General features: G+C 39.9%; 1 protein-coding gene across 1 annotated transcript in view; it reads left to right on the plus strand.

Annotated features, from left to right (window-relative positions):
- The first annotated feature begins 6,286 nt into the window (after positions 1 to 6,286).
- Positions 6,287 to 27,511, plus strand: part of LOC108718400 (PI-PLC X domain-containing protein 3) — a 72,267-nt gene continuing 51,042 nt past the window's right edge. The window contains exon 1 of the mRNA XM_018266261.2: positions 6,287 to 6,589. Within this exon, the coding sequence (XP_018121750.1) occupies positions 6,487 to 6,589 (103 nt within the window). The 5' untranslated portion in view covers positions 6,287 to 6,486. The remainder of the gene's footprint in view (positions 6,590 to 27,511) is intronic.

Here is a 27,511-nt window from a genome sequence, read left to right on the forward strand (position 1 = left end):
ATTATATTTGTAAGTCATGTGGTTAAAAATATCTTTTTTTGCCCCTCCAGGCTGATGCACCTCATTGTGCGTATTTGATTTCTATACAGAGAACCCTGTGTAGCATTACGTTGACTGGTGCTAAATGGAAGCTTTACAATGACTTCTGCATTCAAGTCTTTGTCATTCACATGCTAGAGGCCTGGGTGTCTGCAAAAGGGAGCAAGAGGGGATAGTGTTTGTAAATTTAATTCCAAACAACAAAATCAGAATTGATCTTTCTCAATATTTTCTGACAAAAACTCCATCCAAATCCGCACAGGTTTTTTTCGGCTTATTTATTAATACACTTTCCCAAAAATTTTGTTTGCGTGAAAAATTCCGAAAAAATCTTGAACATTTTTTGGAATCTTCACCCGAAAACTCAGTTTTTTTTTCTGATTTTTGCCCGAAAATCCCAAAAATTCAGATTATTGCACGAAACCCAGCACAGATCAAAAAGGGGTTATTTACTAAACTCTGAATGCAAAAACTCCGAAAAATTTTAATTATTCAGAATTTATCAAACCCAGAGGATGGAAAAGTCCGACCTGTCTCAGACCTGTCAATGGGAGAAGTTTTCAGGCAAAAAAATTAGTTTTTGTGTGAAAAATCTGAAAAAATCCTGAAAATCTGTTTTTTATCATGCAAAGCCAGTGTTGGACTGGGACACCAGGGGCCCACCAAAAACCTTAGACCAGGGGCCCATCAAAAAACCTCAGACTAGGGGTCCACCCTCAGTACTATTATTCTTCCTCTCCTCACTCAACCTCAATTCTCCCAGTCTCTTCTCTTTACATACTATAATCTATTATTCCATCTATTAAGCCTTTTTTTCTCTTAGAAATAAAGAATGACTAGGAAATAGTCCAAATGTTTAGCAGCACAAGGGCCCACTGAGACCTGGGCCCACCGGGAGTTTTCCTGGTATCCCAGTGGGCCAGTCCGACACTGCGCAAAGCACATTTTCAGGAAAATGTAATAATAAATAAGTGTAAAGAACCAGAGCCGATTTGATTGGAGTTTGTAGCAGAAACTGTTGAGATAAAATTGGACTTTGATAAATAACCCCCAAAGTCTTTGGGACCTGTCCCATTGAATAATGTGCAACCTCGGCAGGTCTGAGGTCGGATTCTGACTTTTTCCATCCTTGGGGCATAATCAATTTTGCAAAAACTGTATTTTTTAAAATTCCGAATTTATACAAAAAAAAAATTGAATTTTTTCAGATGTTCGACATTCGGTGTTTAGTAAATAGCCCCATAAATATTTTTTATACTTCCCACCCCAAGACAAGCCTTAATTAGGTTATCGACTGCATTGTCACGAATAGGTTCATCTTCAGTGGGATGCTACTCTATGGAATATTAGCTTACTTACCATCCCTTGGAAAAATTTCTATGGACACACATGGCTGGAGGGGTTTGATTTAATATCTTTCTTTTCTACAGCCTGTCAGTTTATTTACCTTAATCTGCGTCGTGTTTTAACCTTGTGTATTAATTCAGTTTATGGGTTGGGGCACGTGAAGATTCTGCTAGCTGCCAGGGATGATTTCTTTTGCTGAACGCATTTGGCTTGCTATTAAATATTATTGCTCTGCTGTTGCAGAAAGAATGGCACGCTCAAAGAAAATTTGTATGCAATATAATATCCAATGTAATCAATTTCTCAATAGACCCTTTACATCTTGGTGCTATTATAAGCCATTAAAACTAGGGTTATCTGCTGGAGTTTATCAATAGGTCATAACAATTTATTACTGCTTTCCTGGAAAACCAATTGCTGAAGCTCAAATCTTCTATAGAGTATGAAAAACATCTTGCTCTGCAGCTGCTGTGGGGTTTAGGCAGCAGTTGAGACTGTATTGTGCTGCAACAACTGGGTCCAGAACCAACAGATATTTGTGGGCCAGGAAGCTATTGATCATATATGGTATAACAAGGTGATTTGGAACTAACAGCTGCAAAGTCTTGAAGCAACACATATCATTCCTAGACAATGTAGGGCACATGACAGTGAAATTCCTTTACATTTCATTAACCCAAATGCCCATAGTTTAGGCAGCATTGCATTGCCAGTGCTTGGTATATTGCTGCCTTCCATGGGCCAAGCTCAGCTATTGTATTATACCCCCCCTTTTCATGCGTATATCCAATATGGTTTTGCCTCATCCGTCTAAGCTGCATTAGAACCCCTTCTAGACCCAATGGAGGAGAGACAGCCATAATTGAACACGGAAAGATTTCCAGGGGGGGGGATCATATAATAATCTCTCTAATGCTTTATTTACCAGTAGGTCTTTCCAGCTGACAAGAGGGCACCCATTCTGTTTAGAAGAACGGAGGTTCCGTCTAAATATTGGGAAGGGGTTTGTTACAGTGAGAGCTGTGAAGATGTGGAATTGTCTCCCTGAATCAGTGGTACAGGCTGATACATTAGATAGCTTTAAGAAGGGGTTGGATTGCTTTTTAGCAAGTGAGGGAATACAGAGTTATGGGAGATAGCTCATAGTACAAGTTGATCCAGGGACTGGTCCCATTGCCATTTTGGAGTCAGGAAGGATTTTTTTCCCCCTCTGAGGCAAATTGGAGAGGCTTCAAATGTTTTTTTGGCCTTCCTCTGGATCAACTGGCAGTTAGACAGGTTATATATAGACTTAAAAGGTTGAACTTGATGGACGTGTGACTTTTTTTCAACCTAACCTACTATGTTAATATGTTACTATGTTACTAAGTTAGCTAATATCACATAGCGTAGCATCCCACTGAAGATGAACCTAATTAAATTAGAATAAAAGGTTAAAACTAAGTAAGCCTTATCAGAAGGGTCCACATAAATATACCAGTAAACCCTCAAAGTAATGCTACTCTGAGTCTTCTGTCAAAAAAACACTGTATTTCTTTCCTTCTATTGTTTACACATGGGCTTCTGTATCAGACTTCCTGTTTTCAGCTTAAACTTCCTTGCCCCGGGCGTGAGCATGCTCAGTTTGCTCCTCTTCCTCCCCCATCCCTTCTCTGCTGTAATCTGAGCCCAAAGCTATAAGTGAGCAGGGAGAGACTCAAGCAGGAAGTGATGTCATACCAAGCTAATACTGCAGCTGCTATCCTGAACAAACAGAGAGCTTCTAGAGCTTTTTACTCAGGTATGGAAAAACATTCTGCAGAATAAATATAGCATTCTAGCTTGCACTATTGCAGCTAATCTATTGGCAATAAAATGCCTCTGTAGCTTTCATTCTCCTTTAAGGTTTGATTTGTGGTGGGAAGTATAAAAAACATTTTGTGTTTTTGGGAATTCAATTTACAAACAATTTCTTGAAGGTAGCTGGAGAAGTCAGGGTGGGGGCAAATGCTCCCTCTTGCCCCACCCATGGAGACAGCACACAGTCCACAGAACTCAAAGAGTTAATATTCTGACTCTGCTATTTTGTGAACTAGTAATGATCATCGCTGTACAGTCCAGTGGTCTGCTGTGAGGCACAAGCACATACAGAGGGGAGATTCATGCTGCTGTATTCTAAAGATGTTTTGGTTTAATAAACATTAAGGGGCACATTTACTTAGTTCGAGTGAAGGAATAGAATAAAATACTTCGACCATCGAATTGGCTACTTCGACCTTCGACTATGACTTCGAATCGAATGATTTGAACTAAAAATTGTTCAACTATTCGACCATTCGATAGTCGAAGTACTGTGTCTTTAAAAAAAACTTTGACCCCCTACTTCGCCATCTAAAACCTACCGAACCTCAATGTTAGCCTATGGGGAAGGTCCCCATAGGCTTTGTAAGCTTTTTTTGGTCGAAGAAAAATCGTTCGATCAACGGATTTAAATATTTCAAACGAATTGCGGTAAATCCTTCGACTTCGATATTTGAAGTCGAAGGATTTAACTTCGGCAGTCGAATATCGAGGGTTATTTAACCCTCGATATTCGACCCTATGTAAATCTGCCCCTAAGATTAATTCGACAAAATCTGTAGCAAACCTATTGTATGTTTTATACATATTTATGGGAAGTGGAATATTGTTTCCCTTAGACCCTTCAGTATGCATTTATAGCTTACTGTGTTCACATATGTTGCTGTACTTATGTTAGGGGGCTGCCATATGTAAGTGAGATGTAAGATGAAGTGAATGTGCCATTTAATGCAAGGAGTCAGCCTGCTATTTAACATTGTGGGTCACTGTGCCTTTTAAAACTAGTAGTCATTGTGACTTTTGAAACTGTGCTGTTTAATTACTGTCCTTTAATTGCTGTAAGGCACAATACCATTTACATTTTTTAAGTCACAATGTCATGCCTCCATGTTGCATATACTCACCCCAAGACCTACATTAGTGTTTCTCTACCTGTTTTGATGAGACACAGATTAAGTGGATTATATTAAACTATGGGTGCTATAATGGCCATGTGACTAGGGTTCTGCAGACACCTGTCATAAAATACTTTTGCAAACAGCAAACTTACTGCCATGCTAAATATACAAAGACTCCCCAGAAGTCATTAGTTTTAGTCAGGGGTCCTGAACCTTTATTACCCATGAGCATATGTAAAAAAAAGTGGGAAGCAACATAATCTTGAAAAAGATCACTGGGGTTGCCATTTATGGGATGTGATTGGCTATTGATAGTCCCTATGTGGACTGGTAGACTACAGGAGGGTCTGTTTGGCAGTAAATCTGGTTTTTATACAACCAAAACTTGCTTCCAAGCCTGGAATTCAAAAAAAAGTTCCTGCTTTGAGGCAATTGGGAGCAACATTAAATACGTTGGGGAGCAAAATGTTGCACAGGAGCCACAAGTTGGGGATCACTGGTTTAAGTGAACATTAGCCTTGATGGCCCTGGCTGGCATCACAAATGTTCTAGCTCACTAGTGGTTTGTGGAACCTTGACCACCTTTTTTGGTGTGTATGTGATACCCCAGTTTAAGTCATTATTAATAACGGAAATAAAAAATAGATATGGTCTTAAAATATCATTGTCTACACCAGTGGTCACCAACCAGTGGCTCATAAGAAACATGTTACTCACCAAAACTTTTGGGTGTTGCTCCCTGTAGCCTCAAAGCAGGTGCTTATTTTTGAATTTCAGGCTTGGAGGCAAGTTTTGGTTGTATAAAAACCAGGTGTACTATCAAACAAAACCTCCTGTAGTTTGCCAGTCCACATAGGAGCTACCAAATAGCCAATCACAGCCTTATTTTGCATCCCATGGGATTTTATTATGCTTGTGTTGCTCCCCAACTGAATGAGGCTCATGGGTAAAATATAGGGATGCACCAAATCCACTATTTTAGGATTCGAATCCCGAATCCGTTGTGAAAGATTCAGCCAAATAGTGAACCAAATCCGATTAGGGAAAGAGAGCAAAAAAAGAGTAAAATGTATTGAATTCCTTTTTTGTGTGACTGAAAGTCACATGTTTTTTTTGGATTCTGATTCTGTTCGGGCAGGCACTTGGAATCGGCCGAATCCTACTGAAAAAGGCCAAATCTTGGATTTGGTGCATCCAGGTGCGTAACTACAGAGGAAGCAGACCCTTGGCTGCAGGGGGTCCAGGTGGTACAGGGGGCCCTAATTAATGAGCAGTTTTAATATTTAGTGGTAAAACAGCTCTGGATATGTTGGGGGCCCTAAAATCTATTTGCTGTGGGGGTCTAGCATCATCTAGTTACACCACTGGGTGCCTCCCTAGTAAAAATTAGGGATGCACCGAACAGGGCTGGAACTAGGGGTAGGCAGAGTAGGCACGTGCCCAGGGCGCAAAAGCTGAGGGGGCGCCAGGGCAGGATTCTGACTTTTTCAGCAGGATTCGGATTTGGCCAAATCCGAACCCTAATTTGCATATGCAAATTAGGGGTGGGAGTGAAACCACGTGACTTTTTGTCACAAAACAAGGAAGTAATAAAATGTTTTCCCCTTCCCACCCCTAATTTGCATATGCAAATTTGGATTCAGCTCAGTATTTGGCCGAATCTTTCGCAAAGGATTCGGGTGTCCAAAATAGTGGGTTCGGTGCATCCCTAGTAAAAATGTTGGTGATCCCTGGTCAACACCATGTTAAACGTTCTTTTTAAAGTGAACACCCCCTGTATAAACAAACAGAGCTGGAGGAGAAGTTGGCCCCATAGAGGTCCTTCGTTCATGATCCAGCTAAAGTCAAATAGGCTAAGTAAAAGTGTACACTCGGTGTAATGTCCATCGCAATACGATGTTCATCCATCTCAGAATTCTATTTCAACATTTTCCGCGGTACAGAGCGCTGCCAAGCGAGGAGAGAGTGACAGTATTGCGCGCAAGAGCTCAGAGCGCAGCCCATTGACAAGTGATGGATGTGGATGCGCAATGGTGTGGGTGTGGCGCAGAGCTGGGCGCGCTCTCACTGAGCTGGAGACGCCACTGAGTCCGGAGCAGAGACAGACACAAGGCAGGAGTCGGAACAAGCGAGGGAAGGAAGGATGGCTTCATCTCAAGGCAGGAGCGATCTGCAGTTCGCGGACTGGATGGCAAGTTTGCCCGAAAGGATCCACCGGGTCCCTCTCACCAGCTTGGCTATTCCAGGTAGGCTTGGCACACTGTTCATTTGTTCTACTATTAGCCATGTGCTGAGGATGGGAGAATGGTGCCCACCTTTAACATCACATGCCTGTATATTGGGACAATTTTAACAGTGATATACAGGTAGAAGTAGAAATATTCCATGTAAGCTCTAGCGCTGATAATAATAATTCTGTATGGAGTTGGCAATAGCACCTTGCTGCCTTTATCATGCACAGGGCGTGTGATTTGCTCCCTAGAGATCTCTCTCTCTCCCTCCCTTTTATCTAAAAAACCTACTGATGCCCCTGCTGCACCCCTTGTGCTGATCATAGTGAGAGAGAGGAGGCTCAGTATAATCCATGCTGTGCCCCTGTTGGGCTGTTAATGTGGCTGACTGATTTAAACTAGCCTTCTTTTCCCCAATCTCTAGGCTGATCTCCCTCACTTCAGTGAAGATGTGGAATTGTCTCCCTGAATCAGTGGTACAGGCTGATACATTAGATAGCTTTAAGAAGGGGTTGGATGGTGTTTAGCAAGTGAGGGGAATACAGGGTTATGGGAGATAGCTCATAGTACAAGTTGATCCAGGGACTGGTCCCATTGCCATTTTGGAGTCAGGAAGGAATTTTTTCCCCCTCTGAGGCAAATTGGAGAGGCTTCAGATGGGTTTTTTGCCTTCCTCCGGATCAACTGGCAGTTAGGCAGGTTAAACAAGAGTTAAAAGGTTGAACTTGATGGACGTGTGTCTTTTTTCAACCTAACTTACCATGTAACTATGTTCTTGGCTTTTGGCTGATCACAGTGAAATAAATTGCTTTATCTTTGTCTTTTATAGTCTTTTTAGATGCCCCCCAAAAACACCACGACTAAGAGAGTAATGTAACCTGCTGGGTTACATATCTACTGCAAGTGCCTTTTTTTTTACATCTTGTCCTGATTTAACAGTGAATATAAGAGAGAGAATAGTCTAAACCATGCTGTGCCCATGTGCTACCTGGTTACTTTTTGTTACACGTGACATTTGCTGCTGTTGCTCTAGTTGCATACAAAGAAGAAAAGGGTTTTGGCCGCTCCAGACTCACCCCCTGTGTGTTCAAATTAGTGCAGCTCCATTTTAATTAGGGATGCACGGAATCCAGGATTCAGTGCGGGATTCGGCCAGAATTTGGCCTTTTTCAGTAGGATTCGGATTCAGCCGAATCCTTCTGCCTGGCTGAACTTAATACGAATCCTAATTTGCACATGCAAATTAGGGGCTGGGAGGGAAATCACGTGACTCTTTGTCACAATTCAGTTCGGTATTTGGCCAAATCTTTCAAGAAGGATTCGGAGGTTCGGCCGAATCCAAAATAGTGGATTTTAATGAACCGGGTGCTCGGGTACCAGTGTTCCCACTGTAGTCAGATATGTGAAAGGATAGAAAGGCGCACTAGGGTTAAAAAGAAGGTGGTTTATTGCAACAGGTCACAGACTAACATCATATGACGTGTTTCGTGAGCAACTCCCTTAATCATAGCCTAAGGGAGTTGCTCCCGAAATGCGTCAGGTGATGTTGGTCTGTGACCTGTTGCAATAAACCACCTTCTTTTTAACCCGAGTGCCGCCTTTCTATCCTTTTGCATGTTGCTCTAGTTGCCCTGATTCATTTGATAGCCAGATGCAGCACCCATGTGGTTAGAGGGTTGGTGAGGGTGCCAGCAGCTGCCGTAGTTCTCTATTAGATCTTGCTGCACTTATGGTGGCCATACACGGATAGATCCGCTCGTTTGGCGATGTCGCCAAACGAGCGGATCTCCCTCCGATCCGGTCGGATCGCGGGACCGCATCAACGAACAGATGCGGCCGCGATCCGACGGGATTTTTAACCCCATCCGATCGAGATCTGGCCGACTTTCGGCCAGATCTCGATCGGGGAAGCCCGTCGGGGGCCCCCATACACGGGCCAATAAGCTGCCGACTTGGTCTGTCGGCAGCTTTTATCGGCCAGTGTATGGCCACCTTTAGCCTAGAATAAATTGCCAACGGAAGGATCATACTGATATGAGTCACATTGTGCACCTGTGATTAATGGGGCTGGAGATGTGGCACGATATGAATATAGGAATGACCTCTACAGTAGGGCAATGACCTTCCCACCCCCATCCCCACCTGCACGCGGCTACAGACATCAGTCCTATCACTGCACATGAGCCTCATATGGTTTATTATAACGTTCACCTTCAGATCCCCTTACATTTCCCTGGCATCGGATGAATTTCCTGTAATGATTTTTGTTTCAGCGACACGTTGGCATTGTTCCCGAGTCATTAATATTCCTCTCCAGTCTCTGAAAGAGAAGTTTCGTATGGCTGGGCGCATGTTAGAGCTGAGCAGGAGGTTGGTGTAATTCACTGGGCTGCAGGTAACACTTGCATTAAATGCGCCGCCTGCTAATCCTCGCTGCCCCCCTCACTGGCTGACAAGATTGTCTTCTTAAATTAAATCCAGAATCCGCAGTGCTTGAACCTTCATTTTCTGGAAGCTGCTTGTCAGCTGCTAAACGAATTTAATGGGAATCTGTTCGCCCCAAGCCGAATTGTACTTTCCAAGCTGTCTGCAACCTTTCTGATGGGCTGCACAGAAGCCATTAACTCCTAAGTGCCAATGATCTCGGCATCTGTTCAACTGCAGTCTGACCCTTAACAGGGAAACGGTGGAAAATAGAATTTGTAATAATAATAATGCACATCTTTCCTTAGATATCTTTGCATCATGGTATACTAAACAGTAGCCTAGAACTGGGCTGACCCTGAGATCCTGGAAATATTAAAGTGGTTGTTCACCTTTAAATGAGATATTCTGAGACAGTTTGCAATTGGTTTTCATTTTTTATTATTTGAGTTATTTAGCTTTTTATTCAGCAGCTCTCCAGTTTGCAGTTTTAGCAGTCTGATTGCTAGGATCCAAATGACCCTAGCAACCATGAATTGATTTAAATAAAAGACTGAAGCGTGAATAGACAAATGAGTAATAAAAAGTAGCAATGACAATACATGTGTAGCCTTACAGATTATTTGTCTTTAGATGGGGTCAGTGAAATTTGAAAGCTGAGAAGAATCAGAAGAATTATAAACAACTATAAAAAATGAAGACCAATTGAAAAGTTGCGTAGAATTAGCCATTATATAACATACTAAAAGTCAACTTAAAGGTGAATCGCCCCTTTAAAGGAGAAGACAATAATTTGCAGTTTATCTTTATTGTGGTTTTTGGGAATATGTTTTTTTTCTGTAGCTCTCCAGTTATCATATAAATAGGATAACCAAGGGGTAATATATATAGCAGATGATAAAAGTAGATGGATATGATACACATGTTGTATCAACACAATATTTCACTGTAAAGCTATCAATACATTAAAGAGAGCCCTTGGCATGGAGTAGGCACCATGCTCCACACACACAGGAATGTACAGTGTTGTGCCCACCCTAGACCCCTCCCAACTTCTATAAGCAATTATTTTGTTGAAGCAAATGTAAACCCTCAAAACTAATGAATGTAAAGGAAGGTAAAATTTCACTTTAATGAGCACTTCTGCAATTTACATTTATTATTTTCTAGTTTTCAAGATATCAGCCATATTTAAAGGGATACTGTCATGGGAAAAAAATGGGAGGGGGGTGATATCACTCCAACTTGCAGTACAGCAGTAAAGAGTGATTGAAGTTTATCAGAGCACAAGTCACATGACCAGGGGCAGCTGGGAAATTGACAATATGTCTAGCCCCATGTCAGATTTCAAAATTGAATATAAAAAAAATCTGTTTGCTCTTTTGAGAAATGGATTTCAGTGCAGAATTCTGCTGGAGCAGCACTATTCATTTTGAAAAAAAAAAATTTTCCCATGACAGTATCCCTTTAAGCTGCCAATATGAATTTGAGACAAAGACGCCACCTGCTGTTCATTTCATTCGACTGACTACAATTGACTGAAAATTAAAGTCTCAGAGAAAAGGAACTTCTTAGAACTTGGTAGAGAAACAACAGATGGCTCACTAACTTCATATTCTAAGCAGAGCAATATCACAAGATGTTCCCTTTCTCACTGAATTCATTTATTTAAGCCTACGGCTTAAAGCAAATGATTAGAAGAGCACTCTGAGCAATTTTACATTCATTTTGTAAAAATGTTCTTTTTAACCAAGGTCGGCCCATTACATTGCTGTGTAGTTTACACAGTACTCCCTTTTCACCCAGAAACATACAACACCAGTCACAACACTGGACAGGCTTTCCCAACCACACAGATACTCAAACAAGCCCAGACCAACAATATTCTCAGATGTGTGACAATCTCTGTGGCTGTGGAATCAGAAAACAGGAGGGAGGAATATAAAGCAAAGAAGATTTGGAGGAATTAGTGAAAAACAGGAAACATTGTGGTAACATAAGGTCAAGGCAACATAACATTAAAAGCAGAACAGAAAACAGCCAGAAGGGAGAGCATAGACTGGAGCAGGAGAAAAGGGTAATGGCAATGGAAATGTTCTTTACAAATTGCAGAAAAAGGACATCTAATCACTGACACAACTATAAAGAGAAGGGTGAAGAAACTGGAGAACAGGGAACATAAATAATGAGTAATATAGAAGAAAAACAGGTATAGAAACACTTACTGGCTATCCAACAGACAACAATGTTTATTTGTACTTGTACATTTGCGTTTCTCTGGCAAAAATATGTTTTGGGGGCTTCTGTGGGGAAGTACTTTATCTGTGTAAGGACCTGTGAGTACATGAGACTCGCTTTCCTGAACGTTGGGAGAAATAACAAATAGGACCCATTATCTCCTTTTCTTGGTACTTTCTTCTCTAGGATAAAGTGAAGACAGAAAGCCTCATTAAAAGTTGTTCACCTTCAGTCCATTTGGTTTTAGAAATAAAGACTTTTTCTTTCTATTTGTGACCATTTTACTAATATTGAAGTGTTAAATTTCATTTTTCACCTTCTTATGTCTTTCTAAAGCAGCTCTGGGAGGGGAGGGGGGGTCGTCGACTCTGTAACTGTTGTAAATTGATACATTTAGTTGATACATTTTGTATCTTTATCTCTGCTGAGCAGAATCCATGAGTTTCATTACAGGCAGCTGTTAGAATTGATACAATAGTTGCTAATATTCCAGAGATGCTGCTGAGAAATGTATCAACTAATGGAGACAATTGTAACAGTTCAGAATCTGCACCTGGATCATTAAGCTGCCAGACTGAAACACCAGACACAGGGGCTCATTTATCAACACTGGGCAAATTTGCCCATGGGCAGTTACCTATAGCAACCAATCAGTGATTAGCTTTTTGAAGCCAGCTGCAAGTAGAACAATGAATGCAGCAATTTGATTGGTTGCCATGGGTTACTGCCCATGGGTTGCCCAGTGTTGATAAATGACCCCCACAAACTTTAAACTTCAATTTTGGGTAAACCGGCACACAAAAAATAAAAAAATGGGAAGCAATTGAAAAAAAGTCTATATTTTTGGTGAACAATCTGAAAACAACTGAACTGAAAAAAGTTCCACAATACCCTGGAAAGGCCCTAGATAATTACCCCGTGAACACACTGGGGGTCAATCATGGCAGCCAATCAAATGGCTGCATTCATTATTCTACTTGCAGCTGTCTTTAAAAAGCTAACCACCGATTGGTTGATATAGGTAACTGCCCATGGGCAAATTTGCCCAGTGTTGATAAATGAGCCCCAGTGAGTTCTGTACAGAATGGGTTTGAGAGACAGAAGTGTAAGAAGTTGATTGGCTTGTGCAGTGCTCTGACCTCAACCCTACTGAACCCCATGGAATAAACTGGACGGTCAACATGAGTCAGGCCTGGTTGGCCAACTTCATTGTCCAACTTCATATGTATAAACGGAAGCAAATTCTTTCAACATCTAGAAGAGTGTAAAGAAAGTTTTAGCAGAACAGAAAAGTCCAACCTTTGGTTTCATAATGAAATGTTGGACAGACAGGTGTCCGCATAATTTTTATTGATATGTTGAATGTGGGATGAGGGGTTTTAATTGGTTTCCATCTCTTCTCTCCTTTGTCTTAATTTTTTGCTCTTCACGTTTAATTCTTCCATTTACCCCATTTTTGTCTTCCCAGCGGAGATTTGCACGAGCCAAGTGGAATGTAGGGTTGGTGTTGGTTAGTATTGAGGATGTGTGCAGTTGGGGTGCATGATGATTGGATCCATATACTTGTTTAGGGTAAAGACATGACAAGGTCTGTTTCCAGGCTGGCAATTTTCTATAATAATTAGATGTGACTTGAGGCCAGGGTGCTCTTGTAACAACACACACTGCATTTTCTCCTAAGGCAATGGAATTAAGTTTCATTTTTCCATGAGGCTATAATAGCATTCTAGCAGAAATGTTAGAAATGTCTGGACAGTTCTGCTTTAAAGGATAAGTAAACCATAAAATTAAGTGAATATAAACATAATGAGGGTGCTATTCTAAGCACTTTTGCAATGTAGAGTCATTATTTATTTATTTTAAATTCCAAGATAATAAAGGATACATGTACTGTTAATATGAATGAATTTTGTTACAACAGTGCCACCTGCTGGTCATTTTCCCACCAGTCTGACCACCAAGTAGTCAAGGAAGAGAGAAAGAAAGAGGCTGCTCTGATGTTCTTCTGCTTAGGAAAGATTTGAGAAAGGTTACTAAGTCTTTACATTACCCCCCATTTTGACTTTATGCTGGAGTTGCAAATGCCTATGCAAACAAAGGTTTATATGCAAAAGACTCAGTTGGATCATCTATGTTGTATATTGTCCCCATTGCATGAATTCTAAGGATATTGAGTATAGCTTTCACCCTTTCTGTAAAGTTTTGCTATTCCTTTTAAATTTCCTCCCTTCAATTTTAGAATCTCTTCTCTAACTTTGCCTGACCCCCTCTCTTCTTAGCTGTCTCTCTTGATTAATTTACCCTACACCTAGGGTTTCCACCTGTCTGGTTTGACAGCATTTTTTGAAGGTTAAAACTGTTAATTATAGGGAATCCTGCCCGGTTTTCCTAGTTTGGAAAACCGGGCAGGATTCCCTATGATTGACACTGCGATCGGCCAATCGCCGATCGCCACGTCATAGCCCTGCCTCAGATATCACGACCAGTCCCTAATTGCACCCTAAATTTATTTGAAGGTCAAATATGGTGACCAGGGTGTAAGTCTTAGATATTTGTACAAAAAAGCCAAATGACTGATACACTGATGTTTCTGTATCTGTATCCTTGTTATTTATTAAGGGGAGCCTGATGAAATTTTGGAACTCCAAGGGGCACTTAAAAGGAAATAGATCAAATACCTCAGCCTTCCGCGGTTTTATTAGATCCTCAGAACAGTTTGTGTTTCACTAATGTACTACTAACATCATTGACTTCCCATTTACCATGCAATCCAATATCATTATATCATATCATATGTAAGATTATTTAGTTTTCATTTACTTTACATACTATGTAAAAAATGTTGTCTCAAAGTACCCCCATAATATGTGTGACCAGAAGCTATTGTAATTGTATTGTAGGGTAAATGTAAAGATAGGTAGTAGATGAAAACACATTTAGGCAGCGATATATGAATGTGATGTGCCACCAAAAATGGTGCGTTCCAGCTTCATGGTTTCAATTGATTTTGTGCTGTTGGGTTTGTGTCACCCTGGATCACATGCTAATGGAGAGTAGTTAGATCAGTAATGCACTAGAAGCTAGAACATTATTGAAGAGGCATTAAATTAGTCTTTTACTATTTCTTCCTTCCAGCTTGTATCTACCATTGTGCAGAGTGCATTCCAAAAAAGTGGGCTATTCAGACAGACTAGTTTGGTGTTCTGTTCAGGCTGAGCTTCCAGAAGTATGTAGGACAACAGCCATTCAATCCAAATCGTAACGTAACTGGCCTGCAAGCTTGACCCTTTCAGCCACTGTCTCGTCCCTTCTTAAAGGGGACCTGTCACCCAGAAACAAAAAGCTGTATAATAAAAGTCCTTTTCAAATTAAACATGAAATCCAATTTCTATTTTTTATTAAAAACATTCATAGCTGTTGTAAGTTCATTTAAACATCTCATCTGTCAATCAAATATTGTCTGCCCCCCTCTATGCCCTGGGCATAGAGGTAGGGCAGACAATTACTTTCACTTTCCATTCAGCACTTCCTATAAATTGCTGCTCTCCCCACATTCCCTCATTCTCTTCACCATTTAATTGTGTAACCAGGGCATGCGGATGGACATCAGGTCCCCCATTCTGGTGCACAAACAAGATTCTGAGATAATACAAGACTTGTTTTAATAACAGTGTCCACAAAATGGCTCCTGCCTGCTTGCTGTAATTATGAATTCCCAGACTGGAGGAAACAAGATTCAAATAATTTATATTGTGTAATAAAAGTTCATTTTGCTTGACTGATGTGATAAAATAGGATTATGAATAATTTTTTTGGGTGACGGGTCCCCTTTAAGCGGGCCAGCTCCCTAGTTTTGGATCCCTTAAATTTCTTTTTGTGGAGTTGGCCTCCTCACTGAATACCATATGTAAGATGAGCTCTCATCATTGTCCAATTTTCAGATTATCCCTCTTCTTCTTGCTACTAATACCCCTTCCCTTACACCAAGGGGGTTATTTCGAATTTATCTCAATATTTTCTGAAAAAAACTCTGACCAAATCCGCACAGGTTTTTTCGGCATATTTATTTATTTACGAATACACTTTCCCGAAAATTTTGTTTGCGGGAAAAAAATCTGAAAAAATTGTAAAAAATAAATAAATACGAATTTTACAAGTTTTTCGGAATTTCCACCTGAAAACTCCGATTTTTTTTCAGATTTTTTCCTGAAAACCAGAAAAACTTCGGATTATTGCAAGAAACCCAGCGCAGATCAAAAAATCTTTGGGACTTCTCCCATTGACTTATATGCAACCTCTGCAGGTCTGAGATGCTGGATTTTCAGATTCAGACTTTTTCCTACCTCTGGGTTTAATAAATTCCCATAATAAATTAGGATAAAAAAAACACGAATTTTGCCATTCAGAATTTAGTAAATAACCCCCCAAGTACTTGACTTTCCATGGACCATGTCCTTCGTTTTGCCAAACCTTGAGAATAACGGTTCAGATGAAGTCTGTTGTTACTGTAATATATTGCTCTAAAAATGGCAACAAACAGGAGTGCGTCTGTTTGCTGTGCAAGAAACAAAGCTTTTCCAGTTAATGAATGGAACGGAAAAGAGAAGGCGGCAACAACACCGACAAATACATAATTGAATATATTCTCCATTAATTTATGAAGCCAACTTTGTAATCAGGGAAAGATAAAAGATGTTTATAAAATATATGCTAATGAGCTTGATGCCCTGAAATTGCGGATAACAGCTGGAAGATGCAGATGCCGTGTGATCTCATTTATTTATTTATTTCACATGACGGCGGCTAATAAAGCGTAATCAGAAGGGTTTTCGTTTTTGACTAATGTGAATTTCTCATATAAAAACATGGTTTTTAAAGGAGAAGGAAAGGCTAAAATGAAGTAAGCTTTTTCAGAAAGGTCTATATAAATACACCAGTAAACCATCAAAATAATGCTGCTCTGAGTCCTCTGTCAAAAGAAACACAGCATTTCTTTCCTTTTATTGTGTACACGTGGGCTTCTATATCAGACTTCCTGTTTTCAGTTTAAACCTCCAGGGCTAGGGCTTGAGCATGCTCAGTTTGCTCCTCTCCCCCTCCCATACCTGCTGTAATCTGAGCTCAGAGCTGTAAGTGAGCAGGGAGAGACTCAGGCAGGATGTGATGTCACACCAAGCTTACTGTATATGGCAGCGTCTATCCTAAACAAACAGAGACAGTGTCTAGAGCTGTTTACTCAGGTATGGTAACGCATTCTACAGAATAAATATAGTGTTATAGCTTGCACTATTGTGGCTAATCTGTTGGCAATAAACTGTCTTGGAGCTTTCCTTCTCCTTTAAATCAGTGGGGCTTATTTACACCACGTGAATTCATGGCATTGACATCGTTACTCCTGTCTGTGATGAGACCACACTTATTGCATTTTGTAATGCATGGCCATGGGCCCTAAAGGGCCCTTTGCAAACTGCTGTATTTGCACAGATCTACTGACAGTATGAACCCAACAATGTCAAGATGTATAAAATGTAAAGAAGCAATAAAGTGCTGTTCTTCCATGGGTTCATAACTCCTCAGGGTTCAATATGGGCAATGCAGTAAGTACCGCAAGATTACTTTGCCCTGCTGGCTTCTAGGGCAGGGAATTGTTGCATGTTTTAGGCATTGTCCTCAAAATTCGGTTACTGGAGACCACTTGAGGTAAAAGAAAAAGTTTATTTGACACAAACTAAATGGACCCTGAACTCAAAAAGAGTCAGAACCCTGAACAGAGGGTTTTTATAGACTTGTACATGAGAATGTTAACAAGTACAGGAATGAAAGGGACCAGTGGGAGAACATAGAGATATTGCTCCTCAACACAGAAAACAAAGAACTACACTTAGAGCTCGTACTAGTGACCAAAACTAGCTTGAACATGAGAGAGAATAAAACTCTGTGGATGCAGATTCCCCCCTGATCCAGGTGGGATCTGCATACACAGAATATTATTTTCTCTCAACATTAACTTACTGTCTACACTAGAAAATGAGTCTGAGCAGTCATGACTCAGCCTATTGTATCTCATTACAGTCTCATTATTTAGAAAATTAACCTTTAATAATAACATCAAAAACCAATGGAAAAGGCTGCTACTTTCTGCTCTAGTGACTGGGTTGGGTTCAGATTGTGGAAGCTTTTAGCGTGCAGACAGAAAAGGCATTGTCTTGGTGTTCTTTTTTACTCTCCCATACAATATACTCTTACTATGTGTACAATTATATTCATGATTACACATTATGCTATAACTCATGGAGGCCAACACCACAGTTAGGATTTAAAGGAGAGCTAAAGCTTAACTAAAGAAGTAGCTAGAAATGTTGTACATTATGTTTTGTGCTTCTGTACCAGCCCAAGGCAACCACAGCCGTTTAGCAGTAAAGATCTGTGTCTCCAAAGATGCCCCAGTAGCTCCCCATCTTCTTTTCTGCTGATTCACTGCACATGCTCTGTGCTGCTGTCACTTACTGAGCTTAGGGACCCACTCACAATATACAGTACACATCTAATAGAAATGTCACAATATAAGGCTGATTAGTCATTAATACAGATAATTACTACATGGCAGCACAGAAACCAGTGCAATTAGCATCAGAATTTAATAATCAGCCCTGTAGCATCAGCTTATATTACAGACCAACCTCATTTTCTGCTGAATAATTAGTGACGACCCCTAAGCTTAGCTTCTCAACAGCTGCTCAGAGTCCAAGATGGTGACCCCCTGTGACAAGTTTGAAGTCCTGGATCATTGCTGCTATTGACAAGCTGAAACTATAGGCTGGTTCCATCAGTTCAGTATGTAAAATATACATTTTTAGCCAAAGGGTTTAGTTCTCCTTTAATGTTGTGTGTGGGGGGTTATAAATGAACAAGAGGGTTAAGGGAGGTGATAAAGACACATGTGACCAGACAGCCTAAAAGAAAAAGACCAACCTGCTGTTTTTGATCAGACCTATGTCCTGCTTGGTTTCAGTGTACACTTACTAGAAAGAAGGATGAGATGCCTGGTTTGCAAAATCACAATTTTTATCATTTTTGGGCCATTCTTATCCTTCAAATGTCACCTACCTGGAGAGTGATATCCCCTGCAATCCATATCATATTGATTTTGCTTGGAAGTTTCACATGCTTTAGCTCCTCTTTCTTTACCACAATCCCATCTCATATATAGAGTCTTAGAAGGAACGTTTCTTTTACAGCATCCCAACGCTTTAACCCAGTCAACACTCCTAGAAATTGTGTAGGTGTTTCTCTGAAAAAGCTTGAAGACCATCAAAAATGTTATAGGATTTAATGCTGTTTGATGTACTCACACATAATTGCAGCTCCGTATGCAAGTTTCTGCCGAGCGGCTCTGTCAGCGTGACATCCTGTTAACATACCTCAATACATTATAGATCAGAATGTCATATGGGAGGACAAACTACACCTCGTACATATGCAAGGGATCATAGTAGTTGGGACTCAAGAAGGTAGAACTCTGAGATAGAGTGAAAACCACACTATGAATTGTAAAAGTGTCTGTGCTGAGAGTTAATATAGTTCAACCTGGAGACCCTTCCTTCAGTTCTGCTTCAGGGGTCCAGATGAGGTGGCATTTGAAACTTCTTAATTTATTATTTTGTCCTGTAACTTTTAATTTAGTTTCAGATGAGAAGGATTGATCTCCATCCCAACTCCATGGGGAACGAGGGACAGCAGTTGACTCTACCAGATGAATTGTTGATGTCATAGCAGTTATGATTGGCTGCTTGTAAACTGGCTTGACCTTTAAGAAAATATGACTGGGGGTCATTTTTTTATTAGTCACAGCATGATGGATTTCTTCTTATATTATGCTGGTAAATCATTTAAAAAAAGTTGATATATTCCTGTTGCTGCCAATATAGAAATCCTCCAGTTTCTTTTGTTTTCTATTCTAGGCATATATGTACTTTAACCTCTGCTAGAAGATGACATACATATAAGGGGGTTATTTACTAAACTAAATGCAAAAATTCACGAAAAATTTGAGATTTTTTCTTATATAAAATCATACTTTTAAAAAAAATTTTATTAAACCCCAAGGATGGAAAAGTCAGAATCAGAAAATCTAGCATCTCAGACCTGTTGAGGTTGCATATAAGCCAATGGGAGAAGTCCCAATGATTTTTTGATGTGCGCTGGGTTTTTTGCAATACCCCGAAGTTTTCTGAGTTTTCGGGCAAAAAATCATAGGAAATCTGAGTTTTCGGGTGGAAAATCTGATTTTTTACCGCTGTTAGGGAAAAAACCTTGACTGTGCTTTCCTTGCACTGTCCCTGCAGCTACGAGTCGACTCGATTTATTCCTGTGTACTGGCAGACCATCTGATATCGTTCCTTCCAGGTGCGCTGATCAGGGGACTTGCAAGAACGACACGATACGTTTGTGTGTTGCAAACAAGTTCCGTTTATTATGCGTAATCATACAACTTATATAGTCGAGTAGATAAAGACATTCCATAATGATGACGTATATATCATAGTCAGGGAGATGCTAGGAAGTGCATGTCTGGCTATGCCTTAGAGCTACGGGACATTTATGTGTGTGTGCAGGCAAACATGCTATGTAACGGTTAAGAGATATAGCTTGCAAACATAAGCAGAAGGGAAGTTGAACAACAGGACAGATCATTAACCCTTTCAACCGCAAAAGCAAATTTTCAGGAAAATGTAATAAATAAGCGTAAAAAACCTGAGTGGTTTGGTCGGAGTTTGAAGCAGAAAATGTTGAGTTAAAATCGGACTTTGATAAATAACCCCCATAATGTCTGAAGCATCTTTATTTATTTAGCACCTTTTTTATATAAGGTTTGCACCTGTCCAGCATTTCTTTATTTATTTAGCACCTTTTTTTTATAAGGTTTGCACCTGTCCTGCTCCAGCACTCCCTTCATCGTCATCATTTTATTTATAGCGCACAAATTATGCACTGCTATACATTCGTTTATAATTTATATTTTTTGTTCAAAATAGTTTTTATTATTTTTACATCTCCAGTTTGTATAGATTTCCTATATATGACATTAAACTTGGGCTTGATTCAGTGTGGTTGAAAACTTGGGTACCTATGACCTATGATTTGTATGAACATAATATCAAATTCGTTTGCATAACCCTAGTGAACTGTCCAGGAAAATCTCTCTTACAAAGAGTCACAACCCCAAACAGGGGAATGACAGACATTTTATGAACTTGTAAAAAGGGAGTTACTGGTGGAAGAGCATAGAAATATCGCTAAACAGCACAGAAAAACAAACAACTGCTCTTACAGCCAAACAGATGACTCTGTCCTCAAGGCCAGGCTACTAGTGACCAAGTCTAGCTTGAGAACAGAATCCATCCAAGTCAGATGCTCCTGGGGGAATCTTCATACACAAAATGTTATTCTCTTTCAGAACCCTTTGTTCATGTATTGCCTGGACCACAATGTAGCCGAAAGGCAGGGGAAGGAGAGGGTGATTCCGCCACAATTCCAATATTTTAAGGCAATTTCACGATCGGCTCCCTAAATCCAGAACAGGTGCTAGGCTCCCTGGTCTCGGCTCTGCTTTTGCCTGTAGCAGCTGATTTTCACTTTGGGAGGAGCCAGTAACGTAACTAGAGGGGGCGGGCCCTGTCACGGGACGTGCAGCCGGGCCCCCCGCCCCCCTCCGTATGCCCGGAACTCCGTCGAAGTCAGTGGTGCGCGAGCTGCCGGGGGGCCCTGAGGGGGTGCGGGCCCTGGCCCAATCTCACCCCCTGCTCCCCCGGTAGTTATGCCACTGGGAGGAGCCCTCCACTAATCGGATGCCGCCAGGTCTTAATAAGAGAGGAGCCAAGCAAGAGTTCTGGACGAGCAAAGGGGCACGATTGTTTACCAAGGATTTAGGACGGAAGGCAACACAACTCAGAAGGATCAACCAGAATAGCGTAATCAGGCAGACTGGTATAGTAGATAGTCAGATAGTCAGATAGGCAAGGATCAGGATTGGAGAGTTTAGAATAGTCAGGCAGGTTAGGGTCAAAACCAGGATACACAATAGGATTCACGTAGAATAAACACCCAGCAACTAAATAAGTTACACCTAACAACGGGCAACTAATAAAAATCCAAAGTCCCTTAAAATACCTTTGCATTTTCCGTCAAAGAGCGATGACGTCATGACGCTGGTGCGTAAAACCTGGCAGTGCGTGTCATAGAGAAATCGGCGCTACAGGAGACAACAACCACGTGGTAGGCGTCTTGCCAGTCACTAGATCACCAGGGTAAGAGTACCTCACAGGCAAGATATACTATTTAGCATTTCAAGATCTACCAGTAGAGCACAGATTGGGACATTTCTCATAACATTAAGTTACTTATACATTGTTAATCTATCATTTTTGTGCCCGTGTGTAGTGGAATATGCATATTTAAAACACAAAAGTCATGAATAGCCTGTAATTTATGTCCTTAAAAGTGTTGCTTAGTTTTTCATTCATTAGTTTGTTTCACATGACTCACTGAATCTAGTGTATTATAATAAATAAGGTAACCCCTGTTGTAAATAAGGATATTAGAAGTCACCTTGGAGACTATAAAACCACTTGGCTTTTGGTCGCTTATCTTTTTTATTATAACTTATAATATCATTATATTTCGCAATGGGGTACATTATTCTCTGTAGATATTCCCAGAATATACTCTCTGTATATACTGCATCCCAATATCTACCTGTGCAAGCAGCTAGGTAATTGGTACATTTAACATTTGACAGTCCAGCCTTACAATAGTGAGGGGGCCTTGCTCATTGGAGCTAACAATCTTATTCATGAATTTTTGTTTTTCTAAAATTGAAATACATGGAGGCCTTGGTGTCCTTGGAGTCATTCATACCTCATCATAGTGTATCCGTGCCATTGTTGGCCAGAACCAACCCAGCAGCACAGTCTTCCTTCTTAAAAGTAAAAGAGAGACGAATGGACATTAGTTCACCGGAGCTCTGAAATCAATAGCAGAAAATTAAACATAGTGGGAGCTAAATCTAATGGTTTTTTAATATGTTCTTAACACTTAATTATATTTAAACTTTACTGTTGGTTTACTAAACGCTCCCCATAGACATATTTGATGGACGGCTGATTGTGATATTGGTAATACCCTGGGCGACTGAGCAGCCACTACCAGCAGTATTATTTGCTGACAGCGTCTATTGATTTTTTTTAGAAACCGTCTGTAATTTGTGCCTTATTTGCAGACCTATATGGTACAGCTGACAAAAGATTTCTTCTTTAGCTGGAGAACAAGGCATTAGAAATTCAGCTTGTGTTTCCAGTTTCTCTGCAAGGTTTAAGCACAAAAATATCTCGGCTCACTCCTCTAACAACTTCCATTTTAACGAAAAATAAAGCACATTTTTTCTTCCGACTACTTTGGCTAAGACTATTATGATTTCAAATTGAGTAATGTCACTGGATAATATTTCTACGAGAGCCTTCCAGTGGGTTGTTTTTTCTTTCCTTTCCTGCTTCTTATAGTCATCTTTTAACATCAGAACTGTTATCCAGAATGCTCAGGATCCAGGGTTTTCTCTATTCTGTAATATGGATCTCCATACCTTAAGTCTATTTAAAAACAATTAAAATATTATATGAACCCAATAGGATTGTTTTTCATCCAGTAATGATGATTTGTATCCTAGTTGGGATCAAGTACAAGATACTGTTTTATTATTACAGAGAAAAAGGAAATCATTTAAAAAAAATGAGTTAATTGATTATAATGGAGTCTATGGCAGATGGCCTTCCTGTAATTCAGAGCTTTCAGGACAATCGGTTTCTGGATAATGGATCCCATACCTCTACACACTATAACATATGTAACAGAAAAACCCATGAGGGTTTGTAGAATTTATTTTACCTAACCTGTTTACATGCTGAGGATTGAGCAGCGGGCTTTACAGGGACAGTGGACCCATCAGCTGTTGAGAAGGTGGGGTGAATATATTGGGTCCCCAGGGTGTCCAGAATGATGTAGAAATGTATTACATATGGTAGACCAGAACCATCCATTAGAGTTTTTTGAAAAAAGGGAAAGTTCTGCTCACCATTATATTTTAAACAATTAAGTGGGGGTGCAATGATTGGCCACAAAATACATATAGACAAATACAAGAGGTCCTCTGCACTCAACCCATTATATAGTGAATAAAGTACCCCCTCTTGTAAATTATAAGGATATTACAAGTTACCGAGGAGATTCATGACCATATAAAAACACGAGGCCGAAGGCCAAGTGCTTTTATACAGGCCATGGAACTCCGAGGCTACTTCTAATATCCTCATATTTTGCAAAAGGTACTTTATTTATTATAATACACAATTACAGTGAGTCATGTGACAGAAATGACATCACTACTCACCATTTATAACTGATGACATCACTAGTCACCGATTATAAGGATATAATACACAAGATATTCGTGGCTTTTGTGTATTATAAATATATTAAGGATATTGAGACATGTTGTGCCTTAAGCTGCTAAAAAATGTCCTCCTTTTTAAATTAAAACTTAATCCCTATGTAAAAATGTATCATGAAGTACAGGTATGAGACCTGTTATCTATAATTTGGATCTTAATATCATAAATCTACTAGAAAATTATGTAAACATTAAATAAACCCAATAGGCTGGTTTTGCCTCCAATAAGGATTAATTACTGTATATCTTAGTTGGGATCAAGTACAAGGTACTGTTTATTATTACAGAGAAAAAGGAAATAATTTTATTTGGATTATTTGGATAAAATGGAATCTATTGGAGATGGCCTTTCATAATTCAAGGCTTTCTGGATAACGGGTTTCTGGATAATGATCCCATACCTTTTGTAGAATTCTTAATGAATCCGATGAAAGTTTAGGACTGGGATGACTTTTATGTAGTTGGCCAGCTTTAATATATTGCTAAACATATATGCTAGTGATGTTCAGGTTGGGTTTTACCTGTCCCGCACCCGCCCTCCCTCCACCTGCCGAACCCAACTTCCGGGTTCCTTTTATAAACCCGCCCTGCAGATGACGTCACAAAAGGGGTGGGGTGAGCAGGCGCACGGCTATAAAACCGGAAGCCTGCAGTTTGTGCTGGTGGGGGGCGGAAGAACAAGAAGTAAAGATCGACCCGGAACCATCCGCAACTGCATATGGGAGTGCGAGGTCGGCCCAAACCGGACCCACCTGTGGGTATCAGGCCGGTCTGCACATCACTAATATATGGACAAACAATCCCTGTTTTGTTTAAAGGGAGGATACCATTTTGTAGCATTGCCCATTTGTTTGTTTGTTTTTCTTTCCCATATTTGATGTTTTCCTGGAATTGAGGTTGTAAAATGGAGGTTCTACTGTAATGCATGGACTTGTTGCTCTATATAGACCTGCTCATGGAGCACCTGAAGTTAGGTTGTCACCTACAGTGTCAGAATGGGGGGTCCAGGCCCACAGGCACTGCCACATCAGGGGCCCCTGATCACCCTCCACCAACTTCAGGGCCCCTGAACCACCTCCTCCATCTTCAGGCCCCCCTCACCAGCCACTCCGCACCGAACTCTATCCATCTCCACCAGCTCATACCTGCTTTGCTTGCATTGGTCAGGGCGGGGAGAGATCTTGGAGTGCCAATTAGCAATCAGGCAGATAGGATCAGATTTGCGCCAATAGGGCCGACGAGGGCCACGGGCCCACTGGGTTTTTCGCCGGTGTCCCACCGGCCCTGTCCGACTCTGTGCAACCCAACTTCCAAAAGTCCTCCCATGGTCACATGGGGCTTTATCTGTTTCTGTAGCTCTGAAAATAGTTATTTATTCAGGATTTTTGGTCTTAATCGGGGTGGCACTTCTACATCAGATTCTTTTTTACATGGCAGCTTTTGGTCTAGGAGCACTAATATTTATATATATATATATATATATATATATATATATATATATATATATATATATATATATATATATATATATATATATATATATATATATATATATATATATATATATATATATATATATATATTCAGTGCAGGACTTATTACAGTTTATACTGTTGCAATAGAAGGTACACAGTATGAGCTGATTATTATGACTGCATACATTGCTCTTTACGGATATACCATAATGTGTAATTATACCAAAAATTAATCCTCCGTTAATACAATATTACAATGTAACCTTGATAAAACAGATGCTGTTTCTTTTACCCCAAATTAGAGAACCTTGAAATGTTCGTAATTAGCTTTTTGTGCCAGTGCACATTTAATCCTGGCTTTCTGTATGAAATGATTGTTTTGCTTTCACTGGTCTGAACTCAACCTATTCCTGATTAACAGAATATTTATCAAATGCAACAAGCAACAATGGAGTTTTTTTTTTTTTAACGAACATGAAAATTGTGACTTTGAAGAAAGCTTTTGAAGTGTATATTTGAATAACAATTACTATGATTGGTATACCAATCCATGCTGTTTATACATTCAATTAGAAATTGATGTTGAATTACAGTCATTTATAGTTCCCTACTGCATAGAAAAACATCAGTGTGTTTGATTATTCCCAGGCATGGAAGCAGCGAGCGAGGCAAAATATGTATCTCTTCAAATTAATATCATATAAAATTACACTTACAAATTGAAACTGGCTTTCTGCCTGTTTTCCTACTAATTTAGAAGATGGTGATGGTTATGCTGAGTGAGTCACATTTTAATATTGCAATATCCACAGGAGGCTGCATAATCAGTAATGGTTCTTCCAGCGACTAATGTTTTTGTTTGTATTCAATTTTAGATTCCATGGAAAAAATTGTATTTATGAAAAATATAAAAATAAGTGACCCTTTTATTGAAATAAAATGTTCCTATTATATTTTAAATGACACATTCAGATTTTGGAGTCAGGAAGGAATTTTTACCCCTCTGAGGCAAAATGGAGAGGCTTCAGATGGTTTTTTTTGCCTTCCTCTGGATAAACTGGCAGTTAGGGAGGTTAAATATATAGAGTTAAAAGATTGAACTTGATGGACGTGTGACTTTTTTAAACCTAACTTACTATGTTACTATGTATGTTACTATGTATTGTGATGGTGACTGTATTACCCTTACGGGTTTGAAATGGCAAGCAAATGTTCACAAAACATTTTCAAGAATACCCAGCAAGTCCACTTGTTTTAGACTTATCCAGACTAGACACTGTAACAGCACCAGTGTTAAAGGGGAAGGAAAGCTATGGAGACATTTTATTGCCAATAGATTAGCTGCAATAGTGCAAGCTAGAATGCTGTAGAATGTTTTACATAGTTACCTAGTTAAATAGGGTTGAAAAAAGACAAAGTCCATCAAGTTCAGCCCCTCCAAATGAAAACCCAGCATCCATACACACACCCCTCCCTACTTTCACATAAATTCTATATACCCATATCTATACTAACTATAGAGTTTAGTATCACAATAGCCTTTGATATTGTCTGTCCAAAAAATCATCCAAGCCATTCTTATAGTCATTAACTGAATCAGCATCACAACATCACCCGGCAGTGCATTCCACAACCTCACTGTCCTGACTGTGAAGAACCCCCTACGTTGCTTCAAATGAAAGTTCTTTTCTTCTAGTCTAAAGGGGAGGCCTCTGGTACGGTGATCCACTTTATGGGTAAAATGGTCCCCTGCTATTTGTCTATAATGTCCTCTAATGTACTTGTAAAGTGTAATCATGTCCCCTCACAAGCGCCTTTTTTCCAGAGAAAACAACCCCAACCTTGACAGTCTACCCACATAATTTAAGTCTTCCATTCCTCTAACCAGTTTAGTTGCACTTAGTCTCTGCACTATTATATAAAAAGAAATTAAGTTAGTCTGGAAAGATCTATTACGCATAAAACCATACTGGCACACACTCATAGTTTTATGATTTGCTATAAAGTCCAGTATCTTATCCTTTATTAACCTTTCAAAAAGCTTTCCTACCACTGAAGTCAGACTAACTGGCCTATAGTTTTGAGGCTAAGAACGGGATCCTTTTTTGAATAGAGGCACCACATTAGCAATTCGCCAGTCTCTCTGCACTATGCCAGATCTCAATGAATCCTGAACAATTAAGTAAAGAGGTTTAGCAATCCCAGAGCTAAGCTCGCTAATTACCCTGCGATGAATACCATCTGGCCCTGGACCTTTGTTTATCTTAACATGTTCTAGTCTCTTTTGAATTTCCTCAT

The sequence above is a fragment of the Xenopus laevis genome, chromosome 1L (assembly GCF_017654675.1).
Source record: "Xenopus laevis strain J_2021 chromosome 1L, Xenopus_laevis_v10.1, whole genome shotgun sequence".
Classification (NCBI taxonomy): domain Eukaryota; kingdom Metazoa; phylum Chordata; class Amphibia; order Anura; family Pipidae; genus Xenopus; species Xenopus laevis.